This window comes from Oncorhynchus mykiss, chromosome 11 (assembly GCF_013265735.2).
Source record: "Oncorhynchus mykiss isolate Arlee chromosome 11, USDA_OmykA_1.1, whole genome shotgun sequence".
NCBI classification, from domain to species: domain Eukaryota; kingdom Metazoa; phylum Chordata; class Actinopteri; order Salmoniformes; family Salmonidae; genus Oncorhynchus; species Oncorhynchus mykiss.
In genome coordinates, this window is record NC_048575.1 from 58,916,834 (window position 1) to 58,934,417 (window position 17,584).

Sequence of the window (17,584 nt, forward strand, 5' to 3'; positions counted from 1 at the left end):
TCTTGGGTATGACGCTACAAGCTTGGTATATCTGTACTTGGGGAGTTTCTCCCATTCTTCTCTGCATATTCTCTCAAGCTCTGTCAGGTTGATGGGGAGCGTCGCTGCACAGCTATTTTCGGATTTCTCCAGAGATGTTAGATCGGGTTCAAGTCTGGGCTCTGGCTGGGCCACTCAAGGACATTGAGACTTGTCCCGAAGTCACTTCTGCGTTGTCTTGGCTGTGTGCTTAAGGTTGTTGTCCTATTGGAAGGGGAACCTTTGCCCCAGTCGGAGGTCCTGAGCGCTCTGGACCAGGTTTTCGTCAAATATCTCTGTTCTTTGCTCTGTTCATCTTTGCCTCGATCCTGACTAGTCTCTGCCGCTGAAAAACATCCCCACAGCATGATGCTGCCACCATGCTTCACCGTAGGGATGGTGCCAGGTTTCCTCCAGACCTGACGCTTGGCATTCAGGCCAAAGAGTTCGATCTTGGTTTCATCAGACCAGAGATTCTTGTTTCTCATGGTCAGTCCTTTAGGTGCCTTTTGGCAAATTCCAAGCGGGCTGTCATGTGCCTTTTACTGAGGAGGCTTCCGTCTAGCCACTCTCCCATAAAGGCCTGATTGGTGGAGTGCTGCAGAGATGGTTGTCCTTCTGGAAGATTCTCCCATCTCCACATAAGAACTCTGGAGCTCTGTCAGAGTGACCATCGGGTTCTTGGTCACCTCCCTGACCAAGGCCCTTCTCAACCGATGAATCAGTTTGGCCGGAAGGCCATCTCAAGGAAGAGTCTTGGTGGTTCCAAACTTCTTCCATTTAAGAATGATGGAGGCCACTGTGTATTTGGGGGCCTTCAATGCTGCAGACATTTTTTGGTACCCTTCCCCAGATCTGTGCCTTGACACAATCCTGTCTCGGAGCTCTACGAACAATTCCTTCGACGCCATGGCTTGGTTTTTGCTCTGACATGTACTATCAACTGTGGGACCTAAAATAGACAGTTGTGTGCCTTTCCAAATCATGTCCAATCAATTGAATTTACCGCAAGTAAACTCCAATTTGTAGAAACATCTCAAGGATGATCAATGGAAACGGGATGCATCTGAGTTCAATTTCGAGTCTCATAACAAACGGTCTGAGTCCTTATGTAAATAAGGTATTTGTTTTTTTATTAGTCATACATTTGCAAACATTTCTAAAAACCTGTTTGCTTTGTCATTATGGGTTATTGTGTGTAGATTGCTGAATTATTTTCATTTAATAAATGTTAATATAAGGCTGTAACGTACATTTTTTGGGGAAAAGTCATGGGGTCTGAATACTTTCCGAAGGCATTGTATATTGTTCAAATTCATTTGATTATCAGCAGTTGTCGAACACGCATGGGTATCAAGACTATTCTCTTCTTCAATAATGTGCAGCGAATTCTACCAAAGATTTTATTTTATATTGACAAGATAGTCAAGTGATTGCTCTAACAATGGAAATACATGTCCTCGAAGATGGAAGGCAAGCTGGAGGAGGCGAGAACAGGTGGGACCATTCTAGCCAATGAGAGGGCAGTTGCGGGTGTGAACAACAAGCACAACACAACTTCCATATGAATGTTTTTTACCAAAGTTGCCAAAATGCCACTTTCATCCACTTATCATTGCATTTATAACAGCCTAACCATTACAAAACTTCTATTCGATCAAATTAGCAATTACATTTTTTGCTGACCAAATTTGACTCTCTCATTGACCTCCATACAACAATTCCTCACTTAACGGTCTTATTTTCGTGGACAGATTTTGGGCAGAGTAAACCCTCTCGCTTTGCCTCTAACTCTCTGATTCTACTAGATTGAAAGCCATAATGAGTGTGATATACGGCCAATTAAAGTATACTTGATTTTTGATATTTCACATACTCTAAAACACAAACAGCCTACTTTTTAGGATGCAAGTGTGGGTATTCGTTTACCAACTCAGTGGCCCGGGGGTTAGTGTCCGCCCTGAGATTGGAAGGTTGTGAGCAATGTTCCCTCTAAGCTGCACGCATGCGCGCCGCGCAGAATAAATATCAACCCACGCAGAGAAGCACTGGATTGACCTTCACTCAACTTTCTAGAGTTTTCCCCGTTAACACTATGAACGTTTGCTGTTGGAAATGTGTTTTGAATCAACGCAATATTAGCCACTTTCAATTCAAACTATGCAAAACTATCTGCAAGAGATTTTGTTGTAGGCAGAACGCATCAGAGTAGGATTCTTTCACATTGACATGCACAACTCATGCCCATACTCTACACAGAACGGTGCGGCATAACCAATCAGAGCTGTAGTAGGCCTATATGCAAATAGACCATTGCCATATGTATCTGTACCATTCACTTTGAACAGGACTGTGTTTACAGCATGAGCGGTCATGAGTAGATGCGCTTGTTTTGAGATCAAAGCAAGAGCTACATGTAACCACGTGTGCACATTTGTTCATATCCTTTGCTAGTTAGTGAGTTATTAGCCCAGTTATAGGTCATTTGTAATCGGCAATAGGGGAGTGATTGCTTCCTACAAGTGCATTTCTAGCCATCTTTGAAAAGTGAGTTAGGTAAAGAGCTTTTTTTTTGTCTTAAATGGGCAGTGTAGCCAATAGGCAGAGGGTAACATAATTTGTCTGATTCTCTGTAATGATTGTATAATGATGTGGTTTCTTGAATCAAACTAAACATTTTCAGCCACCTCCTTGAAGGACAAGTGGATAAACATATCAAGCCCTGCATGTTTGGAATGTAGGCCTACATTGAACACCACACGTTGGCTGCTACTGTAAGCTGAATGAAATAACCACTATTTCCATGTTAAAATGTTATGGAATGCGTTTTTCTCCATTGTTTTTGATGGTAGGACACTGATAAGCCTACATTATGATCAAATAGCCTACTTGACCACTGTTAAAACTGTAACTTAAAGCAGATACAGACTCAGTGTTCACAGTAAATGCGCACCGGAAGTTGCACCGAATTTTCACAATGTTAAAGTTTGCGCACAGCAGACCTGAAATTTGCTCAGTGCCGATAGAAATTTGAGAGCACATTGGTTGGCAGTTCAATCCCTGGACGAGACATACCATAGACTGTAAAAATGGGACCTGATGCATCTGTTTGGCACTCAGCATTAAGGAGATCGATTGGGGGTAAGGCCCAGCAACAGACTAGCATCCTGTCCAAGGTGTGTACTTGTACATCAAGCTGCCTCACGCTACAGAAACAGGAGATAGGGCAGGAGCCTATGAGCCATTACGACTTGCTAATTACTATGGGTATTCAGACACAGCCACTGTTCGATGTTTGCAGTTGTTTGTGTTTACAGTGCCTTCAGAAAGTATTCATACCCCTTGACTTATTCCACATTTTGATTAATTTATCAAACAAGACACAAAATGTGCAAATGTATTGAAAACCAAATACAGAAATATCTAATTTACAAAAGTTTTCAGACTCCTGAGTCAATACATGTTGGAATCACCTTTGGCAGCGATTACAGCTGTAAGTCTCTAAGAGCTTTGCACACCTGGATTGTACAATATTTGCACATTATTCTTCAAACTCTGTCAAGTTGGTTGTTGATCATTGCTAGACAGCCATGTGCAAGTCTTGTCATAGATTTAAGCCGATTTAAGTAAAAACTGTAGCTAGGACACTCAGGAACATTCAATGTCTTTAATCAACTCCAGTGTATATTTGGCCTTCCTCTAGGATTTTGCCTGTGCTTAGCTTTATTCTGTTTATTTTTAAAACTCCCTAGTCTTTGCTGATGACGAGCATACCCATAACATGATGCAGCCACAACTATACTTGAAAATATGAAGAGTGGTACTCAGTGATGTGTTGGTTTTGCCCCAAACATAACGTGTTGTATTCAGGACATGAAGTGAATTTTTTTTGCCACATTTCTTGCAGATTTATTTACTTTAGTGCCTTATTGCAAACAGGATGCATGTTTTGGAGTCTTTTTTTTTATTCAAATCAAATCAATTCAAATTTGATTTGTCACATACACATAGTTAGCAGATGTTAATGCGAGTGTAGCGAACTGCTTGTGCTTCTAGTTCCGACAATGCAGTAATAACCAACGAGTAATCTAACTAACAATTCCAAAACTACTACCTTATACACACAAGTGTAAAGGGATAAAGAATATGTACATAAAGATATGTGAATGAGTGATGGTACAGAACGGCATAGGCAAGATGCAGTAGATGGTATCGAGTACAGTATATACATATGAGATGAGTATGTAAACAAAGGGGCATAGTTTAAAGTGGCTAGTGATACATGTATTACATAAAGATGCAGTAGATGATATAGAGTACAGTATATACGTATACATATGAGATGAATAATGTAGGGTATGTAAACATTATATTAGGTAGCATTGTTTAAAGTGGCTAGTGATATATTTTACATCAATTCCCATTATTAAAGTGGCTGGAGTTGAGTCAGTGTGTTGGCAGCAGCCACTCAATGTTGGTGGTGGCTGTTTAACAGTCTGATGGTCTTGAGATAGAAGCTGTTTTTCAGTCTCTCGGTCCCAGCTTTGATGCACCTGTACTGACCTCGCCTTCTGGAAGAAAGCGGGGTGAACAGGCAGTGGCTCGGGTGGTTGTTGTCCTTGATGATCTTTATGGCCTTCCTGTGACATCGGGTGGTGTAGGTGTCCTGGAGGGCAGGTAGTTTGCCCCGGTGATGCGTTGTGCGGACCTCACTACCCTCTGGAGAGCCTTACGGTTGTGGGCGGAGCAGTTGCCGTACCAGGCGGTGATACAGCCCGACAGGATGCTCTCGATTTGTGCATCTGTAGAAGTTTGAGTGCTTTTTGGTGACGAGACTAATTTCTTCAGCCTCCTGAGGTTGAAGAGGCGCTGCTGCGCCTTCTTCACAATGCTGTCTGTGTGGGTGGACCAATTCAGTTTGTCTGTGATGTGTACGCCGAGGAACTTAAAACTTACTACCCTCTCCACTGCTGTTCCATCGATGTGGATAGGGGGGTGTTCCCTCTGCTGTTTCCTGAAGTCCACAATCATCTCCTTAGTTTTGTTGACAAATGTACAATTTCTCTTACCGTTTAAACTGACATTTCTTTATTGTTTAAACTTTTAAACATCATTTTTTAAAATAATAATTACGTGAATTCACGATTCATACGTGGTTTTGCGTTCGACCATTAGGGGGCAATGCAGTTCAATCTACTCCAGTCCTGGCTACCTACCTACCGGTCGTCACTAAGTACCACAGCCACAAAGTCATAAAGCCTATTTCTAAAATGTATCTTCTTAAAATGTGATTTTAATCCTAACCTTAACCACACTGCTAACCTTATGTCTAACCTTAAATTAAGACTAAATATATATTTTTTTCATACATTTTTATGTTAGACTGTGGCTGTGTTAACTAATGGAAACCCTACCAGATGGTGCTCACGTTACTGCTGTCCCCCACTCACTCAGCCACCATGTTATTAATGTTGTTTTAGGTTCTCTGTTGTGTGCGTGCGCCTCCTCCATGTTGTCAGTACGTACTGTACTTCATGTCACACTTCTTATCAATGTGATGGCTCGTTGCAGTGATGTATGACAGCATGTTCATAGACACATACCAATCTGTTAACGCCATGTATGGTGTTTGAGAGCTCGCGCTTTGTACTTGCACTTACAGAGCCATCATTGTACAATTTCTCCATCGGGGCCGACATGGCATCTTGTAGTCTGGTTCTAGATATACCAATAGGGTATTGAAGCCGACATCCTCTACCATTGACAATGGCTGCATATCAACTGCAATAATTTTTGTAATCAGCGCTGTGATTTCCTCACTCCGTCCCTTATCTCACTGCTGCCAGCAACAGGTTGGGTCGTCCCTTTCAGCACAGCCTGGTCTCAGACTAGAGGTAACACAGTAAACGTAAATCCGGGAGACTGAAATTAGTATGATATTTCATGTTTGGTATGGTTACTTAAAGCAAAAACGTATAATGCGAGACGTGAATGTCTAGCAACCAAAAGGTGGTTAGTTTGCATCTTGTCACAGACAACTTTAGCATTTTCGCTCATTAGCAACCTTACCATCACTTTTTAGCTACTTTGCAACTACTTAGCATGTTAGCTAACCCTTTCCCTAACTTTAACCCTTTAACCTAACTCTTAAACTTAACCCTAACCTTAACCCCTAGCCTTGCTAATTTTAGCCAGCTAGCTAACATCAGCCACTTAGCTAGAATTCGTAAAATATCATACGTTTTGCAAATTCGTAACATATAGTGCGTTTTCTAAATTCATAACCAAATGTAATTCGCAACATACAGTATCATACAAAATGGGTGATGGACATCACAAATTAATACATAGCATACAAAATGGAACATATCACACTGAATAATACAAAATGCTCTGAGACCAGGTTGTTCAGCATTACACCTGTACTACCACAGCAGCTCAATTCCACCCTGCAAAGTTTGCTTTTCATCACCTTTTCATTTAACTTCTCAAAGTATTGCCATACAGGACTTCACTGCTGTGTCTCACTAAGCCATTTTTCCAACTGTTAATGAAGATGACGTGCATGGCAAGTAATTTGAATGATTAATATCTCCTCCTATTAAAATTACAGCATTGTTGCATTAGGTATTTGTAAAAAATAAAAAATGATGATCAGGGCCAGTTGTGGTAGTTTTGTGATAACTGCGATTTTGTGATTTTTTTTTTCTGGACGTTAACGATCACAATGTCGTTTAAACCTTTATACCCTGTAATGGCTTCTAGGAGTAGTGGGTGGAGGAGTCAGGCGCAGAGAGCAGGGTAGTTCAAAACGTGGATCTTTATTCCAAGAACAGACAAGGGCGCATAAATACCCAGTCCAACAAACAGGACGAAACTGTCCGGAAAAACGGAATCCACAATAATCCACACACCATGAACAGAAAAACAGGCCCGCACAAAAGTCTTCGGGCCTACCGGGTTTAAATGGCACACAACCCAAACAAGAAACAGGTGAAACTAATCAGACAAAACTAACTGAAACAGAAAAGGGGATCGGTGGCAGCGAGTAAGTCGGCAACGACGACCGCCGAGCGTCGCCCAAACAGGAAGAGGCACCATCTTCGGCGGGATTCGTGACATACCCCTAATACAGGGATCCTTCTTTTCACTCTAATTTAGTTTAGTATTGTGGAGTAACTATAATGTTATTGATCTAGCCTCAGTTTTCTCCTATCACAGCCATTAAACTCTGCAACTGTTTTAAAGTCACTATTGGTCTCATGGTGAAATCCCTGAGCGGTTTCCTCCCTCCCCGGCAACTGAGTTAGGAAGGATGTCTTTGTCGTGACTGGGTGTATTGATACACCATTCAGAGTGTAATTAATAACTTCACCATGCTCAAAGGGGTATTCAATGTCTGCTTCTTTTTTTGTTTTACCCATCTACCAATAGGTGCCCTTCTTTACGAGGCATTGGAAAACCTCTCTGGTCTTTGTGGTTGAATCTGTTTGAAATTCACTGCTCGACTGAGGGACCTTACAGATAATTGTATGTGTGGAGTACAGGGGTGAGGGTTTCATATATATTCTCATGATATCCATTTTTAAAGACCAGTGAACCAGACACAGCTCTGGTTTTACTATTCCTGAATTTATTATGCCAAATAGCTTTATGGTTAAAAAGAAATGACTTACTATGAAGTTTATTTATACATTTCTAAAGAAGCGTGTATAGAAACTCCATATAACCACACGTTCCTTTTCCACACAATATCACAGATGCACTATAGTGGAAAGGTTTGTGGGGCACTGGAGCATTCTAGACAAGGGAGAGTGTGTGAGCTTATGCAGGAGGAAAAGTGTGTGTGTGTGTTTTGTCCTTGGTGTCTGTACAGCTGATCTTCCTGTGGAGTAGCTCAAAGGCACCAGTGGCAGCCTCTACATGTCTCCCTCTCTTCTTCTCTCTCCTTTTGTCTCCACCTCCCTGCATCTCCCATGTCCTCTCCATATGCCAAAACGTTGCACTCTCTATTCTATCGTCTCCCTCCTAGTGTGTCTTTCCTCTATTATTGTAGATTATGAGACCCAGTGTGTTTTACTGGCTGTGCAGAGTGTACTTCTCTACCTGTACTGAAGACCAGACGTTACTAATACAGCAGGCCACGGTGGAGGACTGAGGGCTCAGAGAGGTCAGGCACACTTCAATCATTACTCAACAGAAGGCTATGTCCTGGGCTGTTACAGCTGAGTTACTAACTCCCTTGGTGTAACATATAGGTTCAAAGCATTATGGGTTGGTTGATTTACCTGGCCGGCTCTTAGGGCGTGTTATGGTGTACTGTGTCTCTCCCGGGGTGAGCAGGGACAGAGTGGAGGCATGGCAGTCGCCATCTTATCTCAGCTGGTAGGCAGGGCCTGGTCCTCATCATGGCCTCTCTTTGAGGAGCGCTTGACACGGACATCACACACACTGTTCTGATTGCCCCCTACAGACCGAGGACTTATGTGTACCTGATGGTTTGACTTATTTGCTGATCAGACCACTGAGAGGGATGGGATGGTTGGGGTTCAGCTCAGTGTTGTAGCTTGGCAGGGGCTGACTGAATGACTGTACCCAATCTATGTCATACTGCATGGAACAGCATGTGAAAAGAACTGAATGCCCTTGTCTTGACTCTTTCTGCATTGAAGCAATAATGTATTGAAAATATACATAATTATACATGTATTATAATTATATACCTGTATTGTTTCTGCAGGACACAGAGAAGGAGAGGCTTAGCGAGCGAAAGAGAATCAAGTCTCAGATCCGGGAGCTACGGAGCCACCAGACGCAGCAGGGCAGAGAGCTGCACAGGACAGGTGAGCAACGGCACTGTTCAAAGGGCTGAGCTTAGAGGTTCAAAGACCATATGAGTGGTTGACTGTTCCTTTTCCTTAGCCAGTCCATAGGTCCCACACACTCACACTCATGACAGACACATACAGTTAATTGTCTTCCTGCTCTGTTCTATATATGGCATGCTTATATGATCATGTTTGCCTAAACTTAAGGGTCAAGTTTGGATAGGCACTTATACACAACATTGATTCGAATATTGCTTGTACCTCCACACTTATGCACCTAGATGCAATTTCCTCTGGCATGCTAGTGAAAATAACCAGCCAATAGAGCCATTCTGCTGTAGAGGGCGGCAGTGGAGCCGAGGCTGTCTCATTGGTTTACACTGTTTTTAGCTCCTCCATCTTTATTTTCAGGTTAGAGGCACCACAGTCATGGGACTCTGGCTTTGGGTGTGTAGTGATTTTCATTAACCTAAATGTAAAACACAGTGAATGCTTTACTATAGGTGTACTATCTTTAGCAAAGACATTACGACTTGTAAACACACACTCCCACTCACAGAAAAAACAAATGCAAAAGTGAATGAGAGAAGACCGGTAAAGGGCTTTGAGAGAGCATGTAGTACAATAGAGAATGTTTTTATAGCCAGACTGATTTGAATGCCTCTAAAGTGAGCAAGTGTTTGTTGAACCAATATACTCCATCTCTACTGCGTTATTTTTACTCTAAGGCTAAAGCTAAGTATTTTTCTGATCAGGAACCTACCCCAATGTTGACCTGAACCTGGCCAGTCCCTGGCTGGGTCCTTTGACCATAATTACCTTATGTGGTCTGGTTTACCCTTAGCCCACAACACCCCGCTCATCAGCCAGTGTCTGGTAGTAGTGGGGTTATGAGACGCAACAGGAACATCACCCGTTCAAAGGGGAACCCACACCCAGTAGTAATACATCTGCTATTTTAAGCACATACCAGAACATAACCCTTTCTTGACATGGCCCCCACCATGCAATTTGGTCCAGGGTGAAGGCAGGGCCAGAGGAAGACTGGAGCAGACCTCCACAGAGCAGAGGGATTGTGGGTAGGAGCTGTTTGAAATGGACGCCGATACAGACACAGGAAGTTAGTGGCTGGGAATGGATAGGGTGGAGTGGGGTCCTTTTTAACAGAGAGAAGGAGAACGTTGTTTAGAGAGAGTACTAAACTTGGAAGATTATGGGGGTACTGTGGCCCACTGGCTGTCACACACACACACACACACACACACACACACACACACACACACACAACCTCTCTCTTCTCACATACACACACTTAAATATACAGCACAGTCTTGCACACATATATACACTCACACTCCATAGTTTGGTGAAAAGCAATCTTGTGCTCAGTTCAGAATTGAATGCTGCATAAATTAATAATCTTGCATTTGAATTTAAGTAGTAAACAGGATACAGAATTTCAATTATAATTTGAATGAAATAATATAGAATTAAATTCAAATGCCTCTTCTATTCTGTTTGGTGTAGTCTATACAAATATACATCTTGTACCTAAAACATGTCATGTCATTATATACATATGCATATAAAATATTAATTAACAATAGATTTCCAGAACTAACATAAAATGAACAATCAAGGAAAGGAAAGTCTAAGTTATTATTTCATGAATCACTGAATTCAATTCCATATCCTGTGGGGTGTGGCCAATTTAATTAGAATTTGGTGAATTGGAGTCAATTCTGAATTAAGCACAACCCTGGTGACAAGGGTGTAATTTAGGAAATTACCCATTTGCAAGTGGCTCAGTGGAAGGGCCTCCCGAGTGGCGCAGCGGTCTAAGGCACTGCATATCAGTGCCAGAAGCGTCACTACAGACCCTGGTTTGATCCCGGGCTCCAGCACAACCGGCCGTGATCGGGAGTCCCATTGGGCAGCGCCCAATTGGCCCAGCGTTGTCTGGCTTAGGGGAGTGTTTGGCTGGGATAGGCCATCATTGTAAAATAATAATGTGTTCTTAACTGACTTGCATAGTTAAATACAGAAATATATATTTTTAAATGTGATAGTCCCAGGGGAGCCAGACTCCTCGACAATGAAAATACCCCTTTTGTTGTTGCTGTTTTTTGTTTTTGTGTGTTCGTTAAGAAGGGGGAGGGGAGGGAAGTCGGCATGATGCACTATTGTGGTTATTTAAAACCATCCTCTCATTATCCAAGAGCAGTAGGGGGTTTTCCCAGAAATCCTCACAACAGCACACAATGGACTGGACACGATGTACAAACGGCAACAACTTCAATCACTAGTTTGCAACTCTTTGGCTGTTCCTCCCTTCAACTATAGTTCTCTTTTAATTGGACTTAACTGAGGCCTTCCTTTGATGTCATGTGGTCTATTTATAGGGCCTCGTGTGAGAAAGGGGGGCCATTTTAGTTTGTGATGTTTGGAGTGAATGCGTATCATAAGCATGTTTCTTATTCAAACCCCATTATATAACCACTCCCTTCAAGTAATCAGCTAAAGCTTCTCCTGACCCCAGCTTTGGGAGGCCTTCAGAGAGTGTTGAAAAAGCTGATGAGGATGTGGCCGTCTTAGACCAGAATGGGGCTCTCCTTCACAGATTTGGTTTGAAAATGACAGACCTGGACGCTCTGTTTGGATAGGGCATACAAAGGGTACGCAGAGATGTTATCATACAATGTGTCTCTTGTAAGGACACTGTGATTTTCCACTCTGTGGCCTATCTTTATGCAGCTTGCCTGTGGTTCCTGTACAGCACCCAGAGTTAAAGATGCTGAGCAATGAGCTTCACGAGGAGAGCTAGAGACTGGCTCTAGGAGGGGGAGGATGTGGGCACTGCAGTGTTTGGAGTGTGGTTTCCTGATGAGAGGAGGAGGAATGAAGGAGGTTGGATTCAGACCGGGGGAGGGGGGAAGAACTTGTTCTATTCTCCATTTCACCCCACTTCCAGTTCCCCTTGCACTTCCTGCTGGTTGGTAACCACCTAGTGTTCTAATCTCTTTTACACACACAGACATCTGGTCCAGGAATTGAGTCAAGCGTGGAGGAAATGCCTACATCCCCTTGTGTCTCCTCAGTGGCGCTCACATGTCTCTCACACTGTGCTCTTGGGGGTTTGGCCTCTGCGGAAACCTTTAATTTTCATCAGCAGTTCCCAAGTTGTCCAGCAACTCCTCACGTGATCCTACATGCCATCTTGTTTATGTTAGGTCAGAGAAACTGAAAAAATGCAAGAACAGAATTGTACACAACAGAGTTGTATTTTCATGGTATGTGTTCCTCGGGCACTATACTAGATCTACTCATGGGTATGTTCCACTCACTGTATTGTGGTCTTTGTGTTTTGTAGACTCCAACTCAGGCATGGTTCTGGTTCTGGACCCCCTGGTGAGGGATGAGGTCCCGGGCCCTCTGCTGACCCGCCCACCGACCCGGGACCCTGTGACATCATCAGAGCCGGACGTGGTCCTATCCCACCGCCAGCGTTCTGACTCGACATCCTCAGAACGCAGCCTGGCCTCCAGGCCCCGTCTGGACTCTGGAGCCTCAGAGAAGAGTCTGGGTCTGGGCTCAGCCTTTCGGACCAGGGTGGACTCTGGAGCATCAGAAAAGAGCCTGGGCTCAGCCTTCAGGACCAGGGTGGACTCTGGAGCATCAGAAAAGAGCCTGGGCTCAGCCTTCCGGACCAGGGTGGACTCTGGAGCATCAGAAAAGAGCCTGGGCTCAGCCTTCAGGACCAGGGTGGACTCTGGAGCATCAGAAAAGAGCCTGGGCTCAGCCTTCAGGACCAGGGTGGACTCTGGAGCATCAGAAAAGAGCCTGGGCTCAGCCTTCAGGACCAGGGTGGGCTCTGGAGCATCAGAAAAGAGCCTGGGCTCAGCCTTCAGGACCAGGGTGGACTCAGGAGCATCAGACAGAAGCCAGTGTTCCGCCCACAGAGGCAGACTGGACTCTGGGGCCTCAGAGTCCCACTTCAGACAGAGACTGGACTCTGGCACATCAGACTCCAGTATGGGACCGCCAGCCCCCCTGGGCTCTGAGACCTCCGACGGCGCAGGGCTCCTGTCACGGAAACGGTTGGACTCAGGGACGTCTGACCTGAGTGTGGGCGTGTTGTCTGTGGGCCGGAGCCGAGTAGAGCAGCCAGAGGTGACCATGAGTAGCTCCTCCTACAACACAGACTCTGAGGCTGAAAGCACCAACCACCATCCAGACCAGCCCCATCAGGACAGCACCACTACCAACCATTATCAGCCTGATGGGGCCGTCCTATTCAGGAAAGCCCCAGACTCCCACAGTGGCCTGCTCAATGGCAGTGCCAAGGAAAGAGGAGACATCCAGGAACAGAAGGTACAGTCTTGTTGAATCTATCTGGGAAATGCTTGCTGACATGATCTGCTGTGTCTCTAGGTAGAAAGGTAGAATATATAGGTTATCACACCACTAGAGGGGGGTTTTGAGCTATGATGGCATGTCTCCCTCTCTCCCTCCCTCTCTCCCTCCCTCTTTTTTGAAGCACCAGTTCTCAGCAGCATCTTTGTAACGTCGACAGCTATAAACATATAAAATATCTCTGTACGTGTTTAAAAGTTCTGTTTGACTATGGTTACTTGGCTACACAAATAAACTCAGCACCTCAGAGCCGGCCCAAATCCTTTATTGTGCTCAGCTGGTTCTGGTTCCCCTCAGATCTTGGTTTTCCTCACCTGCTGTCAGAGGAAGAGCCGCTGGGGCTGCCCAGCAACAGCCAAACACACAGGCAGGAGATGGCTGCTGAAGCATTCTGAGTCTCTATTGTTTGCTCAATGGCCTCATCAGAGACTTGGGTCACCATGACGCCAAGTTGTTGCCCTTATGGGGAGTGTTTACCCAACGCAGGCTCCAGGCTCTTTTATAGAACTCTGCAATATGGTATGCTTATCTTCCATGTGTTTACATTGCGCTATGAAGGCTCAGGCACATCTAGGCCCCATGGCCCCTCAGCCAAAAAAAGATCAGCCCCAAACGCGCCTCCCTTGCGCCAAACTGTTACATAATGTTGACGATCCTCCCTGCCATCCCATGGATCTGCACTATTGCCCTGTGTTGCTTATTGCTATGTTCTAATTGAATCTTCTCTTTTCTCCCTCTCGCCCCCCCCTTTCAGGTCAGATATACTTTACTCACTCCTCTCAGAAAATCAAATGATGCAGGTGAGCATGTTTGCAGATACAAACCTTATCTATACACTACCGTTCAAAAGTTTGGGGTCACTTAGAAATGTCCTTGTTTTTGAAAGAAAAGCACATTTTTGCCTCACAATAGTACCCGCAAAACACCAGTCTCAATGTCAACAGTGAAGAGGAGACTTTGGGATGCTGGCCTTCTAGGCAGAGTTGCAAAGAAAAAGCCATATCTCAGACTGGCCAATGAAAAGAAAAGATTGAGATGGGCAAAAGAACACAGACACTGGACGCCTGTAATCGAACCTCCAAATGCTGATGCTCCAGATACTCAACTAGTATAAAGAAGGCCAGTTTTATTGCTTCTTTAATCAGAACCACAGTTTTCAGCTGTGCTAACATAATTGCAAAAGGGTTTTGTAATGATCAATTAGCCTTTTTAAAATGATAAACTTGGATTGGCTAACAGAACGTGCCATTGGAACACTGGAGTGATGGTTGCTGATAATGGGCCTCTGTATGCCTATGTAGATGTTCCATAAAAAATCTGCCGTTTCCAGCTACAATAGTCATTTACAACATTAACAATGTCTACACTGTTTTTCTGATCAATTTGATGTTATTTTAATGGACAAAAATGTGCTTTTCTTTCAAAAACAAGAACATTTCTAAGTGACCCCAAACTTTTGAATGGTAGTGTATTAGTAATTGCCTGACATTAAGTGGGAGCCAGGGTGGATTTGTGGCTCATTTCTGGTGCTCTACTGTGAAACTCCACCAGCAGTGTTGATAACAGACCTCTCACCAGAGGATCAATGAACTGAGCCCCTTAGCACTGCTGAGTTATAGCTGTTCCTCTAATATAATCAAGATGACTTGCTACCTAACTCCTATCAGTTTAATGGCTTCCATCCAGAGGAGCTTTGTAGGGCCAGCATGACCGTATAGGGCCAGTCATACAGGGGAAGGGGTGAGGGCTCACCGCTAGAGGACTGGATGGCAAAATATAAGAAGGCCCTTCTTTATATTCTCCTCTCTGTGTCCCCAGACTCCTAAAAGCTTGTTATTCTCAAAAACACTAAATCGAGATTATTAAGAGGGAAGGAAATGCTTTTCTAAGTGAGTGTGGAGCCTTTCCCTATATGTGGGGAAATCAGACCATCGCTCTGCTGTACAGAAAGGAGCATGAATCCAGAAACACTCAGGCAACCTAGAACTTGAGCAAATCTGTCAGCTAATGGCCCAAGCTGACGCTCTGAAGATGAGGGAGAATGAGGGCGGGCGAGGGGGATTGAAGAAAAGGAGGGGGGCTGGAAAAAGGGAGGGGGGGAGAGCGAGAGAAGGGAAATCAAGTCAAGGGATTTGCAAAGTGCTTTAGCATGAGAAGAGTGCTGCTGTCAGTAAGAGTGCTGCTTTGAGTTTGCTGACTTTTAGGCATATTGCCCTGCTGAAGACTTTGAAATGTTTCCAGTCTTTGTGTGTCAGCTGTACCAGGGGGGCTGGGTAATTAACTACTGAGTTTGTATTACATGACTGTGTCTGGGTTCCTCTGTTCTTTGCTACTGTGTTTAAATAATTTCCACTCATGCTTTCTGTCTGTTTTGCAGTTCCTGAGAAGAAAGAGCCGGTTGTCTTGGCCCCGTTCGGCCGGGCTAACTCTGTGCGGGACTGTATGCGTAAGTTCACGGAGCCCAGTCCCAGTGTCCCGGTCCTGAAGAGGGGCTCTCAGTCTCTGAGGAACGCGACAGCCCCCAGTGCCCGAGTCCTAGGCAGAGCCACCCAGCTGAGTGAGGGGCCAGCAGCAGGGACAGCCAAGCAGACAGCAGTGACCACAGTAGTATCCATCACCACCCCTACAGACAGACCCGGGAGACCCCATGTAGGCTCTACATCCTACTCTTCATCCGCCTCCTCCTCAAATAACCATGTCCAATGCCAGGGCACAGTTCATCCAGGGGGCGTGGCCACCAAACCTCTGCAAAGCGCTGCTCAATCCTTGAACGCTGTAGGCGGGGCAAAGCAGGCGGCTGAAAAGCTGCGGCACGCCTCAGGCGGCTCAAAGGAAGACAAGACCCCAGGGAGAGCATCTGCACAGCGGGACAGCAAGGGAGCGGCAGACCCCGACATGAAGACCTTCCTAACTATCGAGATCAAAGATGGGCGCACCACCACCACCTCTTCATCCTCTAGAGGCAACCTGGCCCCACGCATCTCCACCAACCCCATAGGTCAGAGAGCAGGTAGGAGCACTACCGAACACTCCTCCCATTAGAGACATGATGTGCTGGGTGGTTTACTGTGGTCTTTCTTTGAGCTGTGTACTTGGTGATGGATATGCTAGATAAGACATCTGGTTCCTGATTCTTTATCTTTACAGACCACAGATTTTGATGGATATGGATATGCGTTAAATCCCAAAACAGAAGTTGATATTTGAAATGATATAAACCCCCTTGAATTTCCCCCTGAATCTTAGAATAGATCAACAAGCATTACCAGTGGAACATAGAGGGACATTTTCCATCCCTCCAGCCCAGTGTACTGCAGCAGATCAGATGCACTGTGCCTGTGTGTGGACTGGAGGCAGACAGTATAGATATGTATCCTGCTCTGTCCCAGCTCCACCTCTACATGCTAATATCAGCCTTCAGATCACACTGGAATCCTGTTGCCATGGGAGACCAGAGACGCCACAGGGGCAGGGGGCAGTCAGCAGCAGGGCTGAACCCCAGGCTGAGGACAGGCCAGGGTCAGGGAGCGTGTGTGGGAGCAGGGGTCTGCTGTGGATATGGAGCAGCATTGTGTCTGTGATGGACAGGCACACTGTGTGGAGGGAGGTGGGAGAGTGGTATGGGAATAGGGACACACAACAACGGGCAGTTATAGAGTGTAGCTAGCTACCGTATGTTCGACAATACGACAATACGCTGTGGTCTCTCTGTTGCATCCCGCAGAGTTGGCGATGTCCACAACAGACTATGGTCTGTGTACCACTGTAAATGCCAGTCAAACACTCTCACTGTACCGTTGTATCCAGGAAAGCGTTGTCAACGTAAAAGTAGAAAACAGGCATTAAAACTGCATTTCCAGGACACCTACTTGGTTGTGTCTGTCAATACAGTATGTGTTTCTGTATGTGTATGTTAGTGTCTTGGTGCATCTCAGAAGCAGCCTGCTGTGGAGATCTGTCCAAAAGGCCAGTCTTGTTCTCAAGCACTTTCCAGCCACCAGGACCTCCAACCCAAACCGTTCACATAAGACCTTGCCTGTATAGGACCACTACAGCCTCTGATTACCCCTCCCCTCCTCCCAGACACTGGGCTTCTTCAAGAGGCCGGCATTGTTGCTGTTAAGCCTAATTTGCTCTAATGGCTTTGGGGTCCTATTTTGGAAGCTCCCTGACAGACTGAAGATAGGCTAGGAAAATGACTAGGTCTCCCAGCAGCTCTGAACAACAGTCCTGGCTGAGTGTGCAGTACAGAACACTGGAACGGATCAAACAGGCACTTCTGTTTTATAGCTGCGGTTAAACTGACAGATGCTGTCTTATGATGG

General features: G+C 45.0%; 1 protein-coding gene across 10 annotated transcripts in view; it reads left to right on the forward strand.

Moving 5' to 3' along the window:
- smtnb (smoothelin b) overlaps positions 1-17,584 on the forward strand; it is a 65,444-nt gene that overhangs the window by 26,534 nt on the left and 21,326 nt on the right. For 8 of the 10 annotated variants that reach the window (XM_036935929.1, XM_036935922.1, XM_036935928.1 and 5 more), the window contains 4 exons: positions 8,759-8,861; positions 12,217-13,217; positions 14,014-14,059; positions 15,637-16,269. In XM_036935929.1, the coding sequence (XP_036791824.1) occupies positions 8,759-8,861; positions 12,217-13,217; positions 14,014-14,059; positions 15,637-16,269 (1,783 nt within the window). The remainder of the gene's footprint in view (positions 1-8,758; positions 8,862-12,216; positions 13,218-14,013; positions 14,060-15,636; positions 16,270-17,584) is intronic. The other 2 variants (XM_036935927.1, XM_036935923.1) reach the window with 2 other exon arrangements.